This window comes from Phoca vitulina, unplaced genomic scaffold, assembly GCF_004348235.1.
Source record: "Phoca vitulina isolate PV1807 unplaced genomic scaffold, GSC_HSeal_1.0 scaffold249, whole genome shotgun sequence".
In the NCBI taxonomy this organism is placed as follows: Eukaryota; Metazoa; Chordata; class Mammalia; order Carnivora; family Phocidae; genus Phoca; species Phoca vitulina.
The window spans coordinates 27,889-41,231 of NW_022589939.1; the positions used below are offsets into that span (position 1 = coordinate 27,889).

The following is a 13,343-nucleotide window of genomic DNA, read 5'->3' on the forward strand; positions in this document are numbered from 1 at the left end:
CTTTTCTTTATGGCCTTTTGGCTAGAAGTGTCATTGGAATGCTCTACTTTCAGACATTGGGGGAAACCGGAACTATTAATGTGACCATGGATGTGTGAATACAGACAGGAACCAGGTGAGCTGCAGAAACCAGCTGGGCTCTTGAAGCTTTATGCCACCTTGAGGTGAGCGCTGCAGCCTGCAGGGGGCGCTGTGGGACCGCCCTGTGGTCCCTAGTAGCTGCTCAGGGAGGAAGATTCAAGCAAAGGAGCCTAGGCCTGGGGAATGGGCCCTGTGCTCTCTGACGGGGACTCAGCAGCTGTGTCCCCTCTTGCCCGGCAGAGTCCCCTGAGCGGGGACCTGTGTGTCGTTTCAGCAGGTGCTTCCTCCCGGGTCTCTCCCCGGGGTGATGCTAACCTCCGTCTTCCTCAGTGTGTGGTGTGAGCTGAGCTCCAGCACAGGGCTCAGGGAGGGGCTGGGCAGTCACTGGGTGGACCCCATTTGCATGGACAGCCCCTCCTGTGACAGAGGGTGGAGGAGAAAAGGAGGCCTGGGGCAGCCCAGCCTACTGTGGGGATCAGGGTCTGTGTCACCATGGCCTGGCCTCCTGTCTTCCTCGTGGTCCTCTCTCACTGCACAGGTAGGGACATGCTCAGAGACCAGGTCTCCACTTATGTCAGCCTCAGTGGGTCAGAGCCCAGAAAATTTTTTCTTTGATCCCTGGTCACCAAGCATGAGTGTCTGTGTTTGCAGGCTCCCTGTCCCAGCCCGTGCTGACCCAGCTGCCCTCCCTCTCTGCATCTCCGGGAACAACAGCCAGACTCACCTGCACCGTGAGTGGTTGGCTTCAGTGTTGGTAGTTATTCTATAACTTGGTTCCAGCAGCAGCCAGGGAGCCCTCCCCGGGGTCTGCTGTACTACTCCTCAGACTCAGATTAGCACCAGGGCCCTGGGGTCCCCAGTCGCTTCTCAGGCTCCAAAGACACCTCGGCCAATGCGGGGCTTCTGCGCATCTCTGGGCTGCAGCCTGAGATGAGGCTGAATATTACTCTGTAATCTGGCACAAGAATGCTGCTTATGGTGACACACACCAATGGGGAAGTGGAACAAATACCTCACTTGCTCAGGGACCTGGACTCTGAGTGTAGTTGAAAATAGAGCTGCCCTACGACCCAGCCATTGCACTACTAGGGATTTACCCCAAAGATACAAATGTAGTGAAAAGAAGGGGCACCTGAACCCCAATGTGTATAACAACAATATCCACAATATCCAAACTATGGTAAGAGCCCGGATGTCCATCGACAGATGAATGGATAAAGAAGATGTGGTTCATATATACAATGGAATATTACTCAGACATAAAAAAAAAAAAAAAAATGAAGTCTTTCCATTTGCAATGACATGGATGGAACTAGAGGGTATTATCCCAAGCAAAATATGTCAATCATAGAAAGACAATTATCATATGATCTCACTGATATGGGGAATATAAGAAACAAAACAGGATCATAGGTGAAGAGAGGAGAAAATAAAACAAGATGAAATCAGAGAGGTATACAAACTGTAGGAGACTCTCACTGATAGGAACCAAAACTGAGGGTTGTTGAAGGGGCGGGGGGTGAGGGATGGGGTAACTGGGTGATGGACATTAAGGAGGGCACATGACGTAATGAGCATTGGGTGTTATATAAGACTGATGAATCTCTTATTTATTTAAATAAAAAATTAAACATTAAAAAAAATAACTTGAATGTACACCGACTGTACTTCGAAGTAGCTTCCAGGTCACTTGTATTTTCTTCCAGTTTTCTGTTCAACATTTCAGAAACCTCAGGAAAAATAAAAACAACAACAAAAAACAACGAAAAACTTATGGTGCAGAAACTGCCTGGAGATCTATGGTGCATAAATCTGAGACTGTTGAGCTTTTTTTCCTCTTTCAAAAGGCAAATCATCTTTTCCTAAGTTCTTGGTCAGAGCCTGGGGATCTCAGCAGGTGGACAGTCCTCCACCACATGGTCTGTGCTCTTTTGTGGGTCAGAGCAGAGACCTTCTCTTCCCTCCCCAGGCGCCTGTGCTCAGAGCCGGTTGAAGCTCACTGTGTCCCAGGGACAAGGTATAAGGTGTGAGAGGCTATGTAAAGACACAGGCACAGGGATAAGCTGGCACACTTGCTGGGCATCTGAACCTTCAGTTGTGATGTCCAGGAGAAGAGTGTTAGGCACAGGGAGGGGAGGACTTGGGGCCTGAAGCCAGCAAACCTCTTGTGGGCCATGCTAGGGTAGAGCGGAGGTTCCACCATTGCTGGGAAAACACTGAGCCTGCTCCCGGGAAGGTGGGTGAAGTGGGTCCCATAAATGTCACTTTCCTACTGCTGATTGTATTCAGGACCATCGAAAACCCCACGGGTGGGCTCCTCTGGTTCTGTAGGAACCGACTTACATCCTCCTCTCTTCTCATTCCAAGTGGAACTTTCCAAGCCCTGGTGAAGGGGTGGGACTGTGGGATATCAGGGGGCAGAGATTCCTCAGTGCTGACAGAATTACCAGCAGTCAGTGGAGCTTACTAGATCCCCCAGGTGATCTCCTGCCAGGGAAGCAGCTGTAGCATTGAGGGTTACCATGGCAACTGGTACCAGGAGTTTTCAGTCTGAGCCACAGTGTTGTGACTTAGGACAGCAGTGATGGACTTTCGTGTGTCCCAACCCAGTTCCCAGGCTCCAGGTTTGGCTCCATGGCCTTCTCCACCTATTAGCTCCAGCCTGAGGGTGAGGCTGGCTATTTCTGCCACATCTAAATACAATACACTACAATATGGCACAACAGAATACAACACAACACAACACAATATAATACAATAGTCCTTGAGGAAAAGGGTTAGCATGCTAGGTAGGAAAAAGTGTGTGTGTGTGTGTGTGTGTGTGTGTATGCTGAAAACTTGGTGAAAGACATAATTTACAGATTTATGAAACCCAGGGAACCCAGCACAGGATAGACTTAAGGAAAGTCATGTCCAGATAAATAATGATACAGTGCTGAGACCGAAAGAGAAAAAAAATGAAATCAGAAGAAAATGAAATGGTGTAGCTAATGGAACAAAAATGAAATGATTATACTTTTTCTGTTTTTAATTAGAAACCACAGATGCCAGGCCTCTGTAAGAAAATAGAGTTCACTCTTGAACAACACAGGGGTTAAGGGTGCCTACCCATCCCACCGTCGAAAATCCACATATGACATTTGATTCCTATTAAAAGAAACACAAGCACACACATGCAGCCAAAATTGTGTCCCTTAGACTGAGTTCCCAAACTGGTGCTTAGTATCCACTCAATAGTTTCAATCACCCCCCAAAATATAGTCTTCACCAGTTCACCAGGAAGTTTCCAGTCCATGCCAGGGAGGCTGCCCTAGGGTCCTCTCCAGTCCCCAAGGAAAGATTTTTCCTCTGCATGAAAAGACACCCTGCTTTACCCCCTAGAACATGGCATCGTCTGGAACAATCCTTTTCTTTTGTTAATAACTTTCTTGTACCTGCTCCCCTTCTATATAAAACTTCCATTTTGTACAATGCAGTGCAGCTGCCCTCTACTTGCTAGATAGCGCTGCACAATTCATACTTCTTTTAATAAAGCCAGTTAGATCTTCAAAATTACTTGGTGGAATTTTAACATTCCCCCCAAATGTAACTGCTAATAGCCTACTGTTGACCTGAATCCTTACCAATAACATGGACAGTCAATTAACACCTGTTTTGTATGTTATATGTCTCATATACTGTGTTCTTACAATAAAGTAAGATAGAGAAAAGAAAATGTTATGAAGAAAATCATAAGGAAGAGAAAACACATTTAGAGAACTGTTGATATTAATGACAAAACCCCATGTATCAGTGGAGTTGTGCGACTCAAACCCATGTTGTTCAAGGGTCATTGGTGTCATTAGTGATGAAAGAAGGGTCAGTTCAGGAACCTACATCTAGAGACTATATTCTTCAGGAATGAGAGCAAATTTACCATATTCTCATATGAAGGCCAACCAAGAGAATTCATCCCTAGTGGATTTTCTTTACGAACAAAAATCCCACAGGCAGATCTTTGGTTGAAAGGGCGTGACACCAGAAGGGAAGTCAGAACGTGAGAAATTTGTGAGAACCAACAGGAAGGGTACAGATCTGGCTAAAGAGACTTTTTCACCTCTTAATTTCTTTAAAATATGCCTGTTGTTGAAAGCAAATGCAGAAGTACATTTATTTATTTATCTATTTTCTTACATTTATCTTTTTTTATGTTCAGTTAGCCAACATGTAGTACATCAGTAGTTTTTGGTGTAGTGTTCAACGATTCATTAGTTGCGTGTAACACCCAGTGCTCATCACAACACGTACCCTCCTTAATACCCATCACCCATTTGCCCCATCTCCCCAACCCTCTCCCTTCTGTAACCCTCAGTTTTTTTTCTTGGAGTCCAGAGTCTCTCATGGTTTGTCTCCCTCTCTGATTTCTTCCCATTCAGTTTACTCTCCCTTCCCTTATGGTTCTCTTCACTATTCCTTATATTCCACATATGGGTGAAACCATATGATAATTGTCTCTCTGATTGACTTATTTCACTTAGAATAATCCCCTCCAGTTCCATCCATGTCAATGCAAATAGTACGTATTCATCCTTTCTGATGGCTGAGTAATATTCCATTGTATATATGAAACACATCTTTCTCCATTCACCTGTTGAAGGATATCTCGGCTCCTTCCACAGTTTGGCTACCATGAACATTGCTGCTATGAACACTGGGGTGAAGGTGCCCCTTCTTTTCACTACATCTGTATCTTTGTGGTAAATATGTAGTAGTGCCATTGCTGGGTGGTAGGGTAGCTCTATTTTTAATGTCTTGAAGAACCCCCATACTGTTTTCCAGAGTGGCTGTACGAACTTGCATTTCCACTAACAGTGTAAGAGGGTTCCCATTTCTCCACATCCTTGCCAACATTTGTTGTTTCCTGTCTCATTAATTTTTGTCATTCTAACTGGTGTAAGGTGGTATCTCATTGTGGTATTGATTTGTATTTCCCTGATGGCTATTTATGTTGACCATTTTTTTATGTGTCTGTTAGCCATTTGTATGTTTTCCTTGGAGAAGTGTCTTTTCATGTCTTCTGCCCATTTCTTGACTGGGTTGTTTTTTGGGCATTGAGTTTCAGAAGTTCTTTATAGATCTTGGATACCAGCCCTTTATCCATAATGTCATTTGCAAATATTTTCTCCCATTTCCTAAGTTGCCTTTTAGATTTGTTGACTGTTTCCTTTGCTGTGCAGAAGCTTTTTAACTTGATGAAGTCCTGATAGTTCAGTTTTGCTTTTGTTTCCCTTGCCTTTAGAGACATGTCTAGCAAGAAGTTGTTATGGCTGAGTTGGAAGACATTGCTGCCTGTGTTCTCCCCTAGGATTTTGATGGATTCCTGTATCATATTTAGGTCTTTCATCCATTTAGAGTTTATCTTTGTGTATGGTGTAAGTAATAGGTCCAGTTTCATTCTTCTGCATGTGGCTGTCCAATTTTCCCAGCACCATTTATTGAAGAGACTGTCCTTTTCCCATTAGATATTCTTGCCTGCTTTGTCGAAGATTAGTTGACCATAGAGTTGAGGGTCCATTTCTGGAGTCACTATTCTATTCCATTGATCTATGTGTCTGTTTTTGTGCCAGTACCATACTGTCTTGATGATCACAGCCTTGTAATATAGCTTGAAGTCAGGTATTGTGATGACCCCACTTTGGTTTTCTTTTTCAACACACTGGCTCTTCAGGGTCTTTTCTGGTTCCATATAAATTTTAGGATTGTTTGTTCCAGCTCTGTGAAAAATGCTGATTGTATTTTGATAGGGATTGCATTGAATGTGTAGATTGCCTGGGTAGCGTAGACATTTTAACAATACTTATTCTTCCAATCCATGAGCATAGAATGTTTTTCCATCTGTTTGTGTCTTCCTCAGTTTCTTTCATAAGTATTCTGAGGTTTCTAGAGTACAGATCCTTTACCTCTTTGGTTAGTTTTATTCCTAGGTATCTTATGTCTTTCGATGCAATTGTAAATGGGATCAATTCATTAATTTCTCTTTCTTCAGTCACACTGTTAGTGAATAAAAGTGCATCTGATTTCTGTGCATTGATTTTATAACATGCCACATTGCTGAATTCCAGTATGAGTTCTAGCAATTTTGGGGTGGAAACTTTTGGGTTTTCCACATAAAGTAGCATGTCATCTGTGAAGAGTGAGAGTTTGACTTCTTCTTTGCTGATATAAATGCCTTTTATTTGTTTTCATTGTCTGATTGCTGGGGCTTAACTTCTAGTGTGATGTTGAACAACAGTGGTGGAGTGGGCATCCCTGTTGCATTCCTGACCTTTGGGGAAAAGCTCTCAGTTGTTCCCCATTGAGAATGTTATTCACTCTGGGCTTTTCATAGATGGATTTTATAGTTTCAAGGTATGTTCCCTCTATCCCTACACTGTAGAGAGTTTTAATCAATAAAGGACACAGTATTTTGTTAAATGCGCTTTTTTTTTGCATCATTTGAGAGGATCATATGGTTCTTGTCCTTTCTTTTATTAATATGATGTATCACATTGATTGATTTGCAAATATTGCACCACCTTTGCAGCCAAGGAATAAATCCCACTTGGTTGTGCTGAATAATTCTTTTAATGTACTGTTGGATTCTATTGGCTAGTATCTTGGTAAAAATTTTGGCATCCGTGTTCATCAGGGATATTGGTCTGTAATTCTCATTTTTGATGGGGTCTTTGGTTTTGGGATCAAGGTAATCTTGGCCTCAAAGAACGAGTTTGGAAGTTTTCCTTCCATTTCTATTTTTTGAAACAGCTTCAGAAGAATAGGTCTTAATTCTTCTTTAAATGTTTGGTAGAATTCCCCTGGGAAGCCATCTGGCCCTGGACTCTTGTTTTTCCAGAGTTTTTTGACTACTGTTTCAGTCTCCTTGCTGGTTATGGGTCTATTCAGATATTCTATTTCTTCCTGTTTCAGTTTTGACAGTTTATAAGTTTCCAGGAATGCATCCATTTCTTCCAGATTGCCTAATTTGTTGGCCTATAGTTGCTCAAAATGTGTTCTTAAAATTGTTTGTATTTCCTCGGTGTTGGTCATGATCTCTCTTTAATTCATGATTTTATTAATTTGGGTCCCCTCTCTTTTCTTTTTGGTAAGTCTGGTTAGAGTTTTTTTATCTTATTAACTCTTTCAAAGAAAGAGCTTCTAGAATCATTGATCTGTTCTACTGTTCTTCTGGTTTCTATTTCACTGAGTTCTTCTCTGATCTTTATTATTTCTCTTCTCCTGCTTAGTTTAGGCTTTATTTGCTGTTTTTTCTCCAGGTCCTTCAGGTGTACAGTTAATTTGTGTATTTGAGATGTTTCTAATTTTTTGAGAGAAACTTGTATTGCTATGTACTTCCCTCTTAGGACCACCTTTGCTGTATCCCAAAGGTTTTGAATAGTTTCTTTTTTTTTCATTTTCATTAGTTTCCATGATTTTTAAAAATTATTCTTTAATTTTCTTGTTGACCCATTCATTCTTTTGTAGGATGTTCTTTAACCCCAAGGATTTTAGTTCCTTCCAAATTTCCTCTTGTGTTTGAGTTCAAGTTACAAAGCATTGTGGTCTGAAAATATGCAGGGAATAATCCCAAACTTTAGGTTTTGGTTGAGACCTGATTTGTGACCCAGTTTGTGATCTGTTCTGGAGAATGTTCCATGTGCACTTGAGAGGAATGTGTATTCTGTTGCTTTAGGATTGAATGCTCTGTATGTATCTGTGAAGTCCATCTGGTCCAGTGTTTCTTTCAACATGCTTGTTCCCTTGTTGATCTTCTGCTCAGATGATCTGCACATTGCTGTCAGTGGGGTGTTGAAGCCCCCCTGATATTATTGTATTATTATCAAAGTGTTTCTTTAATTTGGTTATTAATTGGTTGATATTATTGGCTACTCCCAATTCAGGTGCATAAATAGTTATAATTGTTAGATCTTGTTGGATAGAACCTTTACATATGATATAGTGTCCCTCTTCAAACCTTACTACAGGCTTTGGTTTAGAATCTAATTTGTGTGATATGTGCATTGCTATCACAACTTTCTTTTGATGTCCACTAGCATATTAAATAGTTCTCCACCCTCTCACATTCAATCTGGAGGTGATTTCAGATCTCAAATGACTTTTGTGTAGACAGCATATGGATGGGTCTTGCTTTTTTATCCAATCTGATACCCTGTGTCTTTTCATTGGAGCATTTAGCCTATTTACATTCAGAATAACTATTGAAAGATGTGAATTTAGTGCTATTGTATTACCTATAAAGTCCCTGTTTCTGTAGATTGTCTCTGTTTCTTTCTTTTCTATGTTACTTTTGAGCTCTCTCTGAGCTTACAGAATTACCCTTGATATTTCTAGTGGGACAGGTTTAGTGGTCACATATTCTCTCAGTTTCTGTCTGTCCTGGAAGCTCTTTCTCCCTCCTTCCATTCTGACTGACAGCCTTTCTGGATAAAGTATTCTTCGCTGCATGTTTTTCTCATTTATTACCCCGAATATATCATGTCAGCCCTTTCAGGCATGTCAGGTCTCTGTGGATAGGTTTGCTGACAGTCTAATGTGTCCACCCCTGTAGGTTCAGAACCTCTTGTCTCTAGCTGCTTTCAGGATTTTCTCTTTATCTCTCCAATTTGCAAATTTCACTCTTATATGTCAGGGTGTTGATCTATTTTTACTGATTTTCGGAGGCGTCCTCTCCCCTCTTGGATTTGAATGCCTGTTTCTTTCCCCAGATTAGGAATGTTCTCAGCTATGAGTTGCTCAAATATACCTTCTGGCCCTCTCTCTCTCTCTTTCTTCTCCCTCAGGGAGGGACTCCAATAATTCTAATATTGTTTCATTTTATGGCATTGCTGATTTCTCAAAACCTCCCCTCATGGTTCATTCATTGTTTTCCTCTCTTTTCCTCAGCTTCTCTCCTTCCCATCAACTTGTCTTTTATGTCACTTACTCTCTCTTCTGCCTTATTTACCCTAGGTGTTAGAGAATCTAATTTAGACTGCATCTCATTTAGAGCATTTTTCACTTCACCCTGATTAGATTTCATTTCTGCCCTAAGAGATTCTCTAGTGTCTTTTGTGCTTTTTTCAAGCCCAGCTAGTGAGTTTATAATTGTTATCCTGAATTCCAGTTAGGACATTTTACTTATATCCATATTGATTAGGTCTGCAGCAAAGAGTATTACTTCTGGTTATTTCTTTTGTTGTGAATTCCCACTTCTAGTCATTTGCCCTGAGAAGAATGGATGAATGAGTGAACAAAATAAAAATATATATATATCAACCATGACCCAAGTGAAATACACACTAGGCAAATCTGAAGAGGTCAGAAACAACAACAACAACAACAACAACAACAACAAAAGGGGGGGAGGGGGTATATAGAATAATATAATCTCCCACATGGACAAAACAGAGTGATCCACCTGGTCCTGGGTGTATTTTGGTCTGTTTGTTAGAAGACACTAAATTCCAAAATGGTAAAGAAAGCAAAACTTATATACATACAAAAATAAAATTGAATACAGTGAAATGAAGCCAAAAATGAAGAATATATCTATAAAATGTAAATGTAAAAAAGTGAAAGTTAAACAAAGACTTAAAAAAGAAAGAGTTGATAAAATAAGAAACTAATTGAAAAGGAAAAAATAAAGAAAAGAACAATTTTAAACTGAAAGTTAATCATGAGAAAAAAAAAAAACTTGAATTCTACATATTATTTTCCCATAGCACTGGAGTTTTGAAGTCCTGTGTGCTCCGTTTTTTTTTTTTGCCTGTTCTTCCAGCTGGTCTTCTGAGGGAGGGCCTTGCCACACTGATTCGCAAATGTCTTTGCTTGGGCAGACTTGCACCGCCCCAGCCAGGGGGCCAGGCTCAGCGTGAGATGCTAGTGGTTCCTCTGTGTGACTTTTGTTCCCTGTAGGCCTTTTGTGCATCTCTAGAGGATAGAAACAAAAATGGCTGCACCCTGATCTTCAGTCCCATAGCCCCTCTCTTCAGCAAACCCTCATGGACAAGCCATCTTCACTTTTGTGTGTGCCAGACTGTGAAGGCTCCTTTGGTGCCCCCCGCCCCCGACCTGCTCAGGAAAGGCAGAGGGCTAACACTTTTCTGTCCTTCTCAGTATCCCCACACTGAGCGCAGTCGCCCTGTCATGCACACTCTCCTGGGACGATGCCGATATTCAGGAATCCCAGGGTGAGTCTCTGTCCCCCTGGGCAGCTCAGACCCCCACCACCTCTGGGCTCCAGTCGGTACCTAAGGCTGATCATTACATTGATTCTGGGACTGCAGCCTCAGTGCTGCTCCGTGGAGCTCAAGATCTTTGGGGCAAGAAACACACCCTCCCTGTGCTCTCAGGACTGGGCTGCCACTCCCTTAGTCACTCCAGTAATACCTCCAGTTAGGCTGGACTTTGATGGAAAATCATCTGTCCCAACCTAGCACCCTCAAGGCATGTGACCTCAAGGACACAGGCCCCCTTATCTCCACTTCTCCACCACTCAAATGTAGGATCTTTGACAGAAATTTATGATCTATTTGGCCTTAGAGAGTAGGGATCCATTTCTCTAGTCATGGGTGGCTGAATGAATAACTCTTTTATCCTGAACAGGCTGGGCCAAGTTGAGGGACCATAGCTGTTCCAACATCAGAGAGTGCTGTGACCCCAAATCCATTTGTCCTAGAAGCTCTGTCTGTGTTTGGTAATTTGGTCAGCGGGATGGTTCTGAGTTCATAGGAACAGGCCCCTCAATGGGTTTCCCTGGGCATCACGTTGACCTTTCCTACCTGGAAGACTGGGCGTCCTGTACAAACAAGTGATTTTTAGAAAAAGTATATAAATCCCTCTTCTATTGAAAACAGAAGGCATTCCAGTTCCACTGTTTTCCATCCGTGTTTTTAGCCACTCTTTCCACCCATATTCTCTCTGCAAGAAGCACATATCTAGGGAAAGGACACTACTGATTGTATCTGCATCTTCACAATGACATTTTTAGAGTATAAATCAATCTTACTGAAAGGAATTTTGTATAAATAACACACATTCACTTAAAGTACATGGTTGGCTGTTTGGTGACTAAAACATAAACTCTCACTAGGTCCCTGTCACAGCATCTGTATCTTTCACTCCTTTCTTCCTAGAACTTCTGGCAGGTTTGCCTTTGTGCTCTGAGGTCAATGCCCCCCACGGCCTCACGGGGCAGGGATCCTGCAGACTTGTCTTTATGTGCTTGGAGGACAGATACAAGGAGTGGCTAGTGTATGGAGAACTGTTGTTATGAGCAGGTGGAAAGAGTGACAAGAGTGACAGATGACAAAGACTTTCAGTGTGTAACCCTTCAAGAAATGCACATGAGGGCTTCTAAATACAACCTGAGATGAAGAGCTGCCCATCTCCTCAGTGCTGCGGGAACTTCAGAGGAAGGAGAGACTGGAAACCAGGCAAACGGCACATAGGAGGAAAGTCCCTGAATCCTGCAAAAAAGGGGCCATGTGTCCATTGGGACCTGTCAGTGCTCTGGACTTGATCCTGATCTAAGAGGAATTTGGATAAGAGACACGAGGTCAGTTGTGACCCACTACCTCATACAAGGGGTACATGGGTAAACACACCCTGGGGTCACTAAGTAGAGCATACTGTGAGCTCTGAAGTCATGGGAGGTAGCAGATGGGGCATATGGCTTGGCCCTAATGCAGGGAAGAGTGGACAGAGCAGTATGGAGGGAGCTGTGTCTGATGGGCTCTGGTCACCATGTCTGGACACTAGGGGGCACTCAGGGCCTGTCTCTGAGGATCAAGGGAGCTCAGAGCCACTGCCTGCTCACCCCACTTCCTCAGGCAGAGGGACCTGATCCAGGGCCAGGGAGGGGTCAGAGACCTGGGGTCTCATTTGCATGGCCGGGCCCTCCTTCTCTCAGAGGATGAAGAGGGGAAGGGAGAGATTAGGGGAGGCTCTTCTCAGCTATTGGACCACAGAAGGTGGGACCGGTGACGACCTCCACCATGGCCTGGTCCCCTCTCCTCCTCAGCCTCCTCGCTCACTGCACAGGTGACTTCATGCAGGGACAAGGGAAGGGGCCCTTGGAGGACACATGGGCCTTGGCTTCCTCCTCTTGTTTTAAAACCCCAGCATCACCCTCTCTGTGCTTTTCCCCTTTGCAGGGTCCTGGGCCCAGTCTGTGCTGACTCAGCCGCCCTCCATGTCTGGGACCCTGGGCCAGAGGGTCACCATCTCCGGCACTGGAAGCAGCTCCAACATCGGGGGTGGTAATGGTGTGAGCTGGATCCAACAGCTCCCGGGAAAGGCCCCTAAAATTGTCATCTATGGTACTAGCAGTCGACCCTCGGGGGTCCCTGATAGGTTCTCTGGCTCCAGGTCTGGCAGCTCAGGCACCCTGACCATCACTGGGCTCCAGGCTGAGGACAAGGCTGAATATTACTGCTCAGCATAAGACAGCAGTCTCAGTGCTCACACAGTGCCCCAGGCTTGTGGGGAAGTGAGACAAAAACCTGCTGTTCCCCTAGCATTGGGTCTCCCTGTGCAGCTCCCCCTTCTTGTCCAAATCAGCTGCTTCCTTTTTTTGTGCTAAACTATCGTCTGAGACCAATCTCAGTGACCTTTGACTACAAAATCATCCACATTCTCTTAAGTTCAGGCCCCAAAGCCTATCCTTTGCAGGAATGCATTTTAGGATTTTCTCATATTAAGGAGAAAGTCCTGGGTCCCTGGGGCAGGCTGCCCTGGGGAACAGAGTCTGTGACAGCTCAGGACAGAAACAGACGCACACAGTCCAGCTGTATCTGACTGAGGATAGAACACTGTCTAGATAATATGCATCCACACCACTTACTAAACACCTAGCGTGTGCCACATGTGAGCCTAGGGATGTGGGACGCAGATGGACATGACAGGACGTGTCCCCATGCTCAGGGAGCAGACCGTGTCTGGGGAAAGAGAGAGGACACAGGAGTTAAACATGTTGTAAAGGAAAGCCGTGTCCGAGGAGCATGAAATGGGGTGAAGTCATTGGGGTGGTGCTGCAGCATTGGAGGGGTTAACAGGGGGCCCCAGTTTCCTCCCTCCTCTGAAACTTCCCAAAGTTACACATGTCAAAAGTTTGGCTGGTAGATTGTTCAGTTTTTTTGAACCTCTCCTGACAATAGGCTGCTTTAGTTAAACTCATTTCAGGAGGGGGTGATGCAAGTGTGTTCTCAAAGTGAAGCCTGTGGTTCAAGAAATCAGGTTTTTTTTTT

General features: G+C 43.6%; 1 gene segment (V, D, J or C); it reads left to right on the forward strand.

Annotated features, from left to right (window-relative positions):
• The first annotated feature begins 12,081 nt into the window (after window positions 1–12,081).
• Window positions 12,082–12,541, forward strand: LOC116629064. The segment is given in 2 exon segments: window positions 12,082–12,138; window positions 12,252–12,541. Coding segments are annotated over 2 exon segments (336 nt in total).
• Window positions 12,542–13,343: the final 802 nt, after the last annotated feature.